The following is a 14,097-nucleotide window of genomic DNA, read 5'->3' on the forward strand; positions in this document are numbered from 1 at the left end:
ATTATTTGAACTAATCTGAAAAGAAAAATTAATTAATATATTTCAAAGTTATCAGGAAATAAAATTCTATGAAAATTTGTTTATTTATTATTTAAATAATTACTTTTTTAATATTTTTTTAAACATGAAAATTTGTGTTTTTTTTTTTTAATTTATATAAAATATTTTGTCATTTTATATTTATTATTATTTTTTAGATTTTTTTTATCTTGTAAAGCTTTATTTACTTCAATACTACTTGTATTGGAAGCAGTACAGTTATATAATAAAAGATAAATTGACAAAAAAAAATTAAGAAGGCAACAAGATAACGAGTAAATATTGTAATCAACGAAAGTAAAACAGGGAAAAAGCACAAAACTTATAAAAAATTACAGATGCATATAGTTGAGTTGAAATATTTAAACGAAAAACATTTTGTTTTCGTAATTAGTAGAAAGAAAAAAAAATAATAAATAGTTATTAAATGTTTCGAGGTCAGTAGATGAATAAGTTAAACTAAATGATCATCAATGCCACCTTTCTCGTATGAATCACTGTCTTTGCTCTAATCTGTATCATCGTCATCATAATTATCATCATAACTATCGTCGTCATTACTATCATAATCACTATTTGGATTGATCAAATGAGCAGTGTAGATGTCAACTGAGTACTCTTTTTCAATTGAATCTTTGTACTTGTCTCTATATTCAATGGTTAAATCGATTTTCTTATACTTTAAAGCACAGTGTTCGGCAAATAATTTGTGTCGAACCTCAAACTCTTCATCAACAAGGTGCCTAAATTCTTTTTCCCTTCCTCCTCGGTCAGCTAGAGCATATTTATCATCCTCATATAAGTCATATTTTAATGAATATACTGTTGTAACTTGACTGATTGAAGAAACTTCGTTCATTACTGTTTTAAAAGTAAATTTTTATGTTGGTCAAAAATTTTCCTAGGGCTTCTGTCAACATTCTATTTTTGGTGTTGATATATATCTCGATGTCCTTGTTTAATGTTTTTCTTCCTCTACACGTAATTTTATCAATAAATTTATCACGTTCATTATTGTATTTATCACATTCCCATATGATATGTTCAATTGTTTCCGGTGTTCTTGAACCTTTGTTAAGGCACCATTCACACCATTCATCTTTGACAATGCCAAAACGTTTCAGGCTTGATCTTGTTGAAGTGTGACCACTTCTGATTCTATTTATCATAACAGTCTGCCTACGATTTAGGTTAAAATCATTGAACCAGGGTTTAGGACTTGGCCTGTAATACTTGATGAAATATCTAGTACCTTTTTCACCAGCTGTTGTCATACACCATTTATGAAATTCATTTCTCATTTCTTCTCTCCACTTACTTTTAAAATCAGCAAGTGGAAGTAACACTTGAGAATCTTTTCCATACATAATACTAGCCTTGGCCTCTTGATCCACAATTTCATTTTGGACAATCCCACAATGTGCTGGGATCCAAAAGAATTTTATTATGTATTCTTTGTTCATGAGCTTAACAAGTTTATCTTTTATTTTCCAGATCAATTGATCTGGTGATGATAATTTGGTGTTGAATTTTATACTTGCTAGTGCACTACTTGAATCCGAGAAAATTGTGTATTGACCTGGTTCCATTTGTTCTATTATATTCAGTGTTTCCATTATAGCCATTGATTCAGCTGTAAATACTGAAGCAAATTTCACTGTTCTAAACTGGTATTTTTTGTTCTCTGCTTCTTGATATGAAGCAAATCCAACAAATGGTCCTCCTTTTGTCTTGGAACCATCAGTAAAGAAACAACATGATTCTGTCAGTTCTTTTCCAAATAATATTTGAAATTCTCCATTTGGCTGACTTGATTTTTGTATTATTCTGCCTTCTTTGTCAGAGACATGTGTACTTGTGAACAGAACTTCGTATTGATAATTAAAGCACATTGGTTTATTGCTTTTGTCCAATAAATGGTTGATTGGTTCTTGTTTTTCAAAGCTGTTTATTACCATTGACTTTTTACACTTTTTGATAATAGTATTGTTATTATGGATATTTGATAGTTCTTCTAATATTGGTATTAGTGGGTGTTCTTCATCACATGATACTCTTGATATAAAATTACTTGCTAAATACTGGTATATTAGAACTTCAGCCAGATGTTTTCCTGTATTGTACCCTATCTAGTTTACTTTTTGCTGTTTTGGTTATATTGTGGTACAAAAAACCTCCATAATCTATTCTTGATCTTATCAAAGAACGATACAGTCTAATTAATACTGTTGGATCAGCTCCCCACCAAGTGTGCCTTAAACAGCTGATAATTTTCATTGGATTAGCACATCTTGCTATTTTTGAATTAATATCTTCACTCCATTTAAGGTCAGATTCAAGTATTACACCCAAGAATTTAACACTATGTTTTTCTTCAATTAAATTGTCACCAATTGTTATTGTTTCTTTAAATTGTGTTGTTCTTCTTTTTTTATGTTCAAAGATTACAAATTGACATTTTTGTGGTGCTAAGGCCAAGCCACTTTCATGTAGTTTTTCTTCTACTTGGTTCACTGAACTCTCTATTCTTTTAATACCCTCTTCAGTATTTCCTTGTTCATTTACTTTGTATACCACAACATCGTCAGCAAATTCAAGCATTTTACAATCATCATGTATAGCTTTGTTTAATTCTTTGGTGTATAGAGCATACAAAATTGGACTCAAGACACTTCCTTGAGGAAGTCCTTTGAATGTCCATTCAACTTCATCAAATTCACCATATTTAGCATGTAATTGTCTTTCAGATACCAAATTAAATATAAATGCTAATAGCTTTGTTGGAAAACCAATATTTTTCAGTCTTTCAATAAGAACATCAGCCAGCACATTGTCATATGCACTTGTTATATCCATAAATAATGTAATTACTGTTTTATTTTGTTCAAATGCTCTTGTTATTTCAGATGTTAATATTGTCAGATTGTCAATACATGATTTGTTTCTTCTAAAACCAAACTGAGTGTTAGATAATATTCTATTGTATTCAAGCCACCAAGATATTCTTGTGTTAATCATTTTTTCTAGGATCTTGCATACACAAGAAGCTAGTGAAATTGGTCTGACATTTTTACCATCACTTTTTGGAATAAAAAATATTCCATACTTTTTCCATTCCTCAGGGAATGTTTGTTCTTCAAGTATTTGGTTGTAAATATCCAACAAAATAATTTTAGCTTGTACAGGAAGTGCTTTAATTATGACATAGTTTACTCCATCTAGCCCAGGACTTGCTTTTACTCTCACATTTTCAATAGCATAGTTCAGTTCATCCATATTGTATTCTTGGTCCAAGAAAATATCTTGAGCATGATCATTGATATTAGGTTTTTGAACCACTGTTTGGTTTTGTGGACATAATTTTTTGAATGTTTTTTTGGCAGATTCTACTTTTTCCTGACTATATTCATGGCTTGTATCTGTACCATTATTTTTATTCTTAAATTTTTTAATTGTCTTCCATATATATCCAGGATCTGTGAATTTATTTAAGCCTTCACAAAACTCTATGAATTTTTCTTTTTTCTTTTTTCTAAATATATCTTTGGCCTTACTAGCTGCTATTCTATATTTAATGAAGTTGTCTTGTGAGCTTATCATGTTAAATTTTTTCCATGATGCTAATCTGAGTCTAACCATTTTATCACACTCCTCATCCCACCAAGGACATGGTTTTTTCTTGTCTTTATTTTGGTTGTGGTATACATTATTATTTTTATTATTTTGCATATTCTTATTATTATTATTTTTTTTATTCCACTTGCTTGGTGTAGCCTTACTCAGACTTTCCTCAATAATATTTATGAACGTTGAGTAACGAACCTGACAATCATGTTCTCTTGATTTGACTATATTATTTTCCAATATTTCTTTACATATTGTTTCATCAAATTCAGACCATTTAGTTCTTTTATTGTATAATGTTTTTTTCCTAACATTCATATTATTGTTAAGGACTGGTGATCCACCATATTGTATATTGATAGGAGCATGGTCACTACCCCAATAATCTTCTCCAACACTCCATTCATAATCCAGTGCTGATTTATCGTCTACACATGTTAAATCAATTGCTGATTTTGTGCCAATGTGATTATCAGATGTATACGTGTAGCTACCATCATTTAGAATTTTTATTTCTAAATCTTCAATGCCTCTTACCAAATTTTCACCTTCACTACAATATTTACAGTCTCCCCATAGTATATGGTGTGCATTTAAATCTCCTGCTACCAAGAATTTATCTTTGAATTGATTAAAAAATTGTTTCCATTGTCCTTGGTTTAGATGATTTTCTGATATTCTGTAACATGAATATATATTAATTTCTTCATCATTATTTATGTATATTTTGATACCACATATTTCTATTTTACCATCAGCATCATGAATATCTTTTAATACAGTATACCTTATCGAGGATTTGATAAATATTGCTACTCCTCCACCTTTACCTTCTTCTCTATCTTTTCTAATTAAATCAAAACCTCTTATTGATACTTTTTTATTTTTTTTTAGCCATGTCTCATTGAGCAAGATTATATCTAAATTGTTGGAATTATTTTGTAGTTCTGGTAATTTATTAATTAAACTTCGACAATTCCATTGTAACAACTTGATGCATTGTTTATTGGTATTAATAATATTCATCATCATTTTCTTGGTTTGAGTGTCCAATAATCATATTCCAAATCTTTTGGATAAGAATTTGACTATCTTCATTTGGCAATGCTGTAACTGTTTCCATGATCTTTGCTGTTGTTTCACGTATCATCTTTTTTTCTTCTGATTCATTTGTTGGTGTATCTTGATTGGTATTTGTGTTTTTAATAACTTGTTGTTGACTTAGGTCAACTGTTGACTTATCTTGACTCATTCTACTTGTTATTTCTATACTTGGTTCATTCTTTTTCATGGGGTTTTTATTTTTTTGTTTACTTTGTTTATTTTTAATCACTTCTTTATATTTTTGTTGATCATTATTACTATATTGTTGGTTCCAATATGTCCTTGCTTCTTTTGGGTCATCTCTATCAGTATATGTTGCTGTTTTTTTTAACATTGGAAAGGTTTTATCTGTTATTTCAACTGTTTGAATATTTTTTGGAATTTTTTTTAAGCCACCAAAGTGTTCATTTAGTTTTTTAACCATTGCTTTTGCTTCCATAAAACTTACATTATCAAATGCCATCTTTTTATTGATCATTTGTGCTTCTTGTAATTTAATACACTTGCTTCTATCAGTTACCCAGTGTTTACCTTTACAATTACTACAGTATGGTTCTTCATTACATTTTTCACCCTCAGGGTGGCGACTTTTACCACATCTAAAACATAGTTCAACTTCGTTACATCCTTTTTTAATGTGTCCCAATTTCCCACATTTATAACATTGTAGCATTCCTGGTACATAAACTTGTACATTGAGTATTGCACCCCAAAATTTCACCTTCTCAGGAAGAACACTATCTCTTATCTTGATTTTAACAGCTTTTGACTCAAGCCATTTACGTTTTTTAATACCATAAAAACAAAAAAAAAAAAAAAGACCAAGAAGACTAGTGACCTCTATACAATATTGTATTAACTATATTCAAATGTGAATTATGAAGCTCAACAAATATAAATTGTTTAATCTAAATTATAAGCTTTGAATGAGGTCATAAATTAACTTGAAAAATAAATACACATGAGGTGTAGTTTGAAATCATAATATATTAAATAGATGTATTCATTCCATTCGTTGATAAATGTAAATTAATTTATTTAATTAGTAGAAGACATTTCATTATTTATATTTTTTTTTACCATTAAATTGTATTTTTATCTGACTACTCAACGTTTACATTTCAATATAATTTCCAAAAATTTTCAGGCTCTCATAATATATTTTTATAATAATATTTCTGATATTTTTGGAACTAAAAAAATAATAATGGATGCTTATCTTGCCTCATTTTTCTTACGCACTTTCATAAGTTGGAAGTATTTTATTTATTTTTTTGACATCAATTTCACCGAGTATAATATTACCACTAATTATATCACCATCAACTTGATCAGTGTCTGCAGGTAAACAATTTAATTCATCTTCATAAAATAATGTTGATTCTTTGTTCATTAACGATGGTAATTTATTATAATTCCATAAAACAAGTAGTATCCTTGATACGTTGTGACATCAAGTGTACTGTTTATCAATGTTTCGTATTCAAATAATATATATTTACCAAGAAATTCATAAATATTTAAATGAAATATTGAATCTACTAAAATACCATTATCAACAAATAATTATTTGAACTAATCTGAAAAGAAAAATTCATTAATATATTTCAAAGTTATCAGGAAATAAAATTCTATGAAAATTTGTTTATTTTTTTATTTAAATAATTACTTTTTTAATATTTTTTTAAACATAAAAAATTTGTGTTTTTTTTTTTTAATTTATATAAAATATTTTGTCATTTTATATTTATTATTATTTTTTAGATTTTTTTTATCTTGTAAAGCTTTATTTACTTCAATACTACTTGTATTGGAAGCAGTACAGTTATATAATAAAAGATAAATTGACAAAAAATAATTAAAAAGACAACAAGATAACGAGTAAATATTGTAATCAACAAAAGTAAAACAGGGACAAAGCACAAAACTTATGAAAAATTACCGATGCATATAGTTGAGTTGAAATATTTAAACGAAAAACATTTTGTTTTCGTAATTAGTAGAAAAAAAAAAAAAATAAATAAATAGTTATTAAATGTTTCGAGGTCAGTAGATGAATAAGTTAAACTAAATGATCATCAATGCCACCTTTCTCGTATGAATCGTCTTTGCTCTAATCTGTATCATCGTCATCATAATTATCATCATAACTATCGTCGTCATTACTATCATAATCACTATTTGGATTGATCAAATGAGCAGTGTAGATGTCAACTGAGTACTCTTTTTCAATTGAATCTTTGTACCTGTCTCTATATTCAATGGTTAAATCGATTTTCTTATACTTTAAAGCACAGTGTTCGGCAAATAATTTGTGTCGAACCTCAAACTCTTCATCAACAAGGTGCCTAAATTCTTTTTCCCTTCCTCCTCGGTCAGCTAGAGCATATTTATCATCCTCATATAAGTCATATTTTAATGAATATACTGTTGTAACTTGACTGATTGAAGAAACTTCGTCGACTGCTACTTTAATAACTTTATATTTAGCTTTAATATCATTACGTAAACGTTTATTAAATGCAGCATCACGATATTTATAGAGACCAAGCAATATGTTTGTTTTTCCTTTACAATAGTTGATTGTATAATCCAATAGTTTCTTGTAATGTTCATCAGGCAAATAAATATCAGTGTCATCGGATCCAATAACATTTTTTCGCTCATAATTAGGACCATGAACATTATAAACCAATGATAAACGATTGCCACTTGAAACTTTAGTAACTGAAGGTTGCAATCCATTATTAAAATAAATAAATCTTAATGTTGATTTATCTATGTCTTTTTCAGCATTATAATCACCAAAACAAAATTCACCCCCAACATATTCTGATGGTAATAACAAAATCAATGTACCTTTAAATCTTTGACGATATCCATGATGATGTGGAGCTTTAAAATCACCAGTTTTGTAGTAATTTAATGTACATTGATCAATGTATCCTTTAACATTTATTGTCTTGAGTATTGTCCTGATATCCAAATCAATGTTAAAATTTTTTGTTTGTTTGAATTTACAACAATCCATGTCAACGTTTTCAGTATTTCGAGAAAAATAAGATTTATCTAAGAGTGCATATTCATCTTGAGTAATGTTCATTGCATCCATTTTCATGTCATCAACTAATAGAGTAATTTTTTGATTTTCATCAACATTTAGTTTTCCAACGCGAATGCTCAGGAGATCACAAACTCTTTTCATCTCATCTTTGTTTAGCTTTCTTTTTTTATCTGAAAGAGAAAATTAAAAATTCAAATTAAATCATTAAAACAATATTTATGGATTATAAATTTAATAGAATATTTTTTAGTTATTCTTACTTGATGGTCCATCATTATTTTGTGCCATTTTTTGTCACTGAATGAAATATTATTTTTCAAGCTAAAAATAATTTCCGAAGGCTGAAACAAATACACAAAAAAATTGTTATTTAGTTTTTTATTAAAATAATTATGATGACTTTTGAAAATATCTTTCATCTCGTAGTTAAACAATTAATTGATTAATTATTGTTATTATTATTTACATTATCATTGGTCAATTTTTTTAACCTTAAAAGACATTTGCTAATAATTCTTAAAATATTAAAAATTATTATCTTTCAATCGATTAAAATTATTAATATTATGTCAAGTGATTTCAATAAATTATAAGTAATAAATAATAATTAAATCTCTTTATCAAAACTTAAATTGTTAACTTACTTTTTTTTTCTCTCCTGTTGATTGTGTATTGTTAACAAGTGTGAACAGCGTGAACAGTGACAGAGAGTCGATTTATCGTTTGTCTTCTTTTAGCGCCAAAAATAATAAAAAAAAATGATAAAAAACTGTAAAAAACAAAAAAAAAAAAGACCAAGAAGACTAGTGACCTCTATATAATATTGTTTTGATTATATTCAAATGTGGATTATGAAGCTCAACAAATATCAATTATTCAATCTAAATTATAAACTTTTAATGAGGTCATATGAATTGTTTGTTATTAGCAATATGATATTTAAAAATTTTTATTTACAATTCAAAACTTTTGACTAAAACTCGAGACTTTGATAAAATGAGTTATCAAAACCACATGTTGGTAACGTAAACTTCAAGATGGGATCACGTGATTCCACATGAGTTTGGTTGTTTTTTTTTTTTTTTTTTACATCTGACACATATATACCTATATCAAAGGTTAACACTTAACAACAAATAACAATAGCACAAGCAAGCGCAAGTAATTGTCAAACGTGCAAAACTGTTTCATTAAAACCCATCATTGGATTAATACATTTTTATTTGCTTTTTTTTTTAATTCGTTATCAATACGTTGTGTATTAAAAAGAAAAAAAGTTTCATTACATTAACTACTGAATAAATCATCAACAGATCAAAGGATTGAATAAGGTGAACGGCAATTTATAATTTTAACAGGTACATTTATAATATAATCATGTGTATCAATTATTGTATTTTAACATGTTGCATGACATTTAATATTATTTGGCTTTGAATATAATTTTATTGGTGTTGATTTAACTGGTCAATCATCAACTTTAATTGATCTACATTTTCTGATATATTTTTTTTACGGTTATTTTATTCTGGTTGTGATACATTTAAATTCATCATTATTTTTTTGATATATATTTTCAAAGTTTACCTAAAATGGATGCAAAAAGAATATGTGTTGAGGAAGATCAAAAAACCTCTTATGATGATGACAAGGATCAAATAGTTGAGATCAATTCATTGGATTACGACTCATTAGCACAAATTTTCATGTTGCTGCCAATACCAGAAAGGATATACATGGAAAAAGGTATATATTATCTTCAAAATGAAGTTTCTTTTTTGTTAATAAAATATCAATGTTTGTGTTATTAATTTTTACATTTGTTACGTTTTAATCTAGTCTGTGCCAAATGGAAAGAGGCATGTCAACGAGCTTGGTATGATATTAAAAAATACAAATGTGAATCATCAATTGGACGTTCATATAGAAACCGTTTGTTGACACAATCATATATCAAGAAAATATTATCAAGATGTGGTATATATTTAAAAGAATTGTCTCTCTCAAATATTTGCAATTCAAGTATCATGCCATTTGTTGGTAAACATTGTAAAAATTTAACAAGCCTTGAATGTGAATTTGACGACAAATTCTTAATTTATAATGCTGATCACTTTGTTCAAGCATTTACACAGTTGGATAAATTGAAATGCATAAAAATAACAATGAATGATAAGTCCGATTTTAAAACAGTTGATTTATCTGGAATAATTAATAGTCTTCCAGAAGAAATTAATGAAATTTATTTATTTTCTCCGTCACAACGAAAAACAGTTCCTATGGTAAGTTCTTGAATACCAACTAGTTGTCTATTATTAGTGGCAAACAGTACTATCAGTTAAATAAATATTCGAATAAATTTTTTTGTTTTCAGAGTTTTAAAAAATTTACAAATCTTCAAAAATTGACAGTACATGGCCTCTGTTCAGGCAGCATTTTTCCAGAAATAGCAGAAAAAACAACACTTGTTTATCTTCACATTCAACTGTCTAATAAGTTTTTTTTATTTAACAAACTCGTTAATTTGGAACATATTGACCTAACGCTGCGCATGCAGCCTGATGATGTTTTTGACACTGACACTGACACTGACCTCACTACAAAAGTACTTGATACTATTTTTTGTACATGCAAAAATCTGAAACATCTTGATATTCCACGTGGTCCTTATGATTTAGCTAAAATTTCTCTCAAAAAATGGATAAACTTTCAAAACTTAGAATATCTTCGTATTAATGGTAATATAATGCCTGACTTAGCAAATACAATTGTTCAATATTGCAAGAATTTAAAAGATTTGAGGATAGATAATCGTCATCACTGTATAAATGAAACTGCTTTAAAAAAGTTAACAGAGCTGGAAAATCTTGAATGTTTAGTATTGCCTGATTGCAATAAGCTCAGTGATGAATCAATAATTGCAATTTCAAACAATTGTAAAAAACTTAAAAAGTTAGAAATTCCTGCTGGCTATATGTTTGATTCACGTCCTTCTCCATCTGTTCTTCATGAAATATCAAAATTGCAATATCTTGAACATTTGAAATTGTTTATGGTAAAAAGTCTCAAAGATAGTACAATTACTGCCATTGCTAATAATTGTAAATACCTGAAAAGTTTGGATATCGGATGTTGCAGAGCTATTACTGAAACAGGTCTCGGTGCTTTAACAAAGTTGGAAAATTTACAAAAACTAGATGTAAGGTGTATTGATATAATTACGGACAGCTTCATTAGTAAATTGAAAGGATTAAAAGAATTGGATTGTGGTGGTTGCAGGAAACTTACTGATGATGGTATCATTCAAGTCATAAAAAATAGCCCAGATCTTACAAAGATTGATGTCCGCAATACAATTATTACAATTAACTCGGTTATTGCTGCTGATCAGGCAACTAAAAATCGTACAAATGGTATTATTTTACACATGAAAATATCTAATTCGATAATTATACAAGTGTTTGAGTTAATACTTAAATCTCAATGGTTGTCGATTGATATGAGTTATAATTATTGAATTTATCGTACATCTTTTTCTAAAATATTCTTAAAAATTCATACAAAATACGTTATCAAGTCAAAGACATTGTTGAAAAACATTATTTTTATCATTATTATTATTCTTTTTATTATTAATTATTACTTGTTTTCTATATTACATGAAATCATAAAAATTTGAATGACAATGTTAATATTTTCGTAAAATAAAGTTTAAAAATAAATAAACTCCCAAAAATTGGAGAGGAAAATTTCACTGGTGTTTCTAAAAGTTATTATAACGACATGACTTTTAATTATGCAAATAATAGTATTTATATTTCGAAAAGTGATTCGGACTGCCCTACAAATAGTAAATATAGTTTAATTGAAAAATTTATAAATTTTTTTTTTTACTAATGTGCAACAAATTATTCATTGTAAAATATATTTATTTAGCTAACCATCACACGCTTGATGAAATTAACTTTGATAAAAATAACAAATTAAAAAATGTTACTCATGTCAATGATATTTTTGATCATGCACAATAAATTACATCAGTTCGGACTACAGGAAAAATATATCACACTGTCTTTAGCGATAGAAAATCCGCAATAAAAGTTATAGATATAAATCATTTAATAAATGAGAATACATTATTCAACTCAATGCTGAAACTTGTATGGAGAAACTACGTGTTTATCCAAAGCGAGAGTGAGTAAAAAAAAAAATTAATTAACAAATTAAGTTAATAAAAAATTTATTAATTATAGTTTAGTCATCAAAAAAAAAAAAAAATACATGACAAATAAATAAATCATTTGCATAATTTCTGAATTATTTATTTTTTTTTGAGCGAATTATTTTTTTAATCTGGCGGGAAACTTTGGTATACTACTAATTCACCAAATAGTAGCGCAAGTTTACTATTTAGATATAGAAAAAATCTTCAATCCATACATTGTATACCTATCCTTGAGTGGTCAGATTAAAAAAAATGTATATCGTTGGTTTCATTAATATGTTATTGCTTTATTTATCAATAAATGTGACAAGTAATTTTATTTTTAATTTAAAAATGAACTAGTTTATAATTATTGGTATTTATTTTGAAATTAATTATTTTTATAGATATTATAACAAACATGGTTAAGAACGATTCAATTGATTGTTGAATAAAATACAATTTATTCGTTTTTTATCTGGATAAAATTGTATTTTCTCATTATTATCTTTGCATTCATAATCTTTTTATTATCTTCTTTTCAGAAGCTATAAATCGAAATGTTATGTGTTATAATAATTCGATAAATAACGCGATAAAGACATAAAAATAAAAATGAATTAACTATATATACACATTATAGACAACTTGAAGAGACAAAACACAATTTGCTATATCCTGATAAATTGGTAACTTTAACAGTTTCGTTGTCCTTTTTCAAATACAATTTCAACACACTGTAAAATAAAAATATATATATAATTCTATTTAAAATTAAACAATGAGTGCAAAAAAAATGTTTTTTTGCATTACTTGACAATTATTGTCAACAATCTGTTATAATTTTTTTTTCTTCGCCCTGCAAATCACTGCAAATTCGCTCTGTAATATCGACCAATATCGACCAAAATTTCATAGGAAAAAGCTGTTTCTATATTATCATGGCAATACTATGTAACACTTGACATAATTTTTTTTTCGGATAGAATTATTGAAGGCGAAGAGTGTTGTTATTATTTATTCTTGGTTGTTCTTGATTAATAAATAACAATAGCACAATTAACTCTCGAACGTACAAAATTGTCTAATTAAAACCCATTATTGAATTAACGGAATTATTTCATATTCTTTCTGTTTTTTTTTAAATTTGTTATCAATAACACTGTGTATTAAAAAGAAAAAAATATTCATTAAATTAACTACTAAATTAATCATCAACAAATCAAAGGATCAATTAAGGTAAATGACAATTTATAATTTTAACAATTACATTTATAAAATAATCATGTGTATTAATTGTATTTTAACATGTTGCATGACATTTAATATTATTTGGCTTTGAATATAATTTTATTGGTGTTGTTTTAACTGGTCAATCATCAACTTTAATTGATCTACATTTTCTGATATATTTTTTTTATGGTTATTTTATTCTGGTTGTGATACATTTAAATTCATCATTATTTTTTTGATATATATTTTCAGAGTTTACTTAAAATGAGTGCGAAAAGAACATGTGTTGAGAAAGACCGACAAACCTTTAATGATGGTGACAAGGATCAAAAACTTGAGATCAATTCACTGGATTACGACTCATTAGCAAAAATCTTTATGCTGCTGCCAATACCAGAAAGAATAGATATGGAAGAAGGTAAATAAAGTTTCTTTTTCGTTAATAAAATATCAATGTTTGTGTTATTAATTTTTACATTTGATACGTTTTATTCTAGTTTGTGTCAAATGGAAAGATGCATGTCAACGAGCTTGGTATGACATTAAAAAATACAAATGTGAATCATCAATTGGACGTTGTTATGATAACCGTTTGTTGACACAATCATACCTCGAGGAAATATTATTAAGATGTGGTAATTATTTACGAGAATTTTCTCTCTCAAATATTTGCAATTCAAGTATCATGCCTTTTGTTGGTGAACATTGCAAGAATTTAACAAGTCTTGAATGTGAATTTAACGATGATTCATTAATTCATAATGCTGATCACTTTGTTCAAGCATTTACACAGTTGGATAAATTAAAATGCATAAAAATAAAAGTGAAT

General features: G+C 27.1%; 2 protein-coding genes and 1 long non-coding RNA gene across 3 annotated transcripts; 2 read left to right on the forward strand and 1 right to left on the reverse strand.

Annotated features, from left to right (window-relative positions):
• Positions 1-6,880: 6,880 nt before the first annotated feature.
• LOC122850803 lies at positions 6,881-8,524 on the reverse strand. Its single transcript, XM_044149868.1, has 3 exons — positions 8,476-8,524; positions 8,092-8,172; positions 6,881-8,001 (listed from the first exon to the last, which is right to left on the reverse strand). Exons 2-3 carry the CDS (start codon positions 8,117-8,119, stop codon positions 6,881-6,883), a joined length of 1,149 nt encoding a protein of 382 aa, XP_044005803.1. The 5' UTR covers positions 8,120-8,172; positions 8,476-8,524.
• Positions 8,525-8,975: 451 nt separating this feature from the next.
• On the forward strand, positions 8,976-9,708 carry LOC122851755. Its single transcript, XR_006373739.1, has 3 exons — positions 8,976-9,189; positions 9,414-9,577; positions 9,671-9,708. It is a non-coding gene; the product is annotated as an uncharacterized LOC122851755 (long non-coding RNA).
• An 88-nt stretch (positions 9,709-9,796) lies between these two features.
• Positions 9,797-13,694, forward strand: LOC122850804 (F-box/LRR-repeat protein 2-like). Its single transcript, XM_044149869.1, has 3 exons — positions 9,797-10,113; positions 10,206-11,204; positions 13,521-13,694. Exons 1-3 carry the CDS (start codon positions 9,859-9,861, stop codon positions 13,692-13,694), a joined length of 1,428 nt encoding a protein of 475 aa, XP_044005804.1. The 5' UTR covers positions 9,797-9,858.
• The last annotated feature ends 403 nt before the right edge of the window (positions 13,695-14,097 follow it).

The sequence above is a fragment of the Aphidius gifuensis genome, linkage group LG3 (assembly GCF_014905175.1).
Source record: "Aphidius gifuensis isolate YNYX2018 linkage group LG3, ASM1490517v1, whole genome shotgun sequence".
Classification (NCBI taxonomy): Eukaryota; Metazoa; Arthropoda; class Insecta; order Hymenoptera; family Braconidae; genus Aphidius; species Aphidius gifuensis.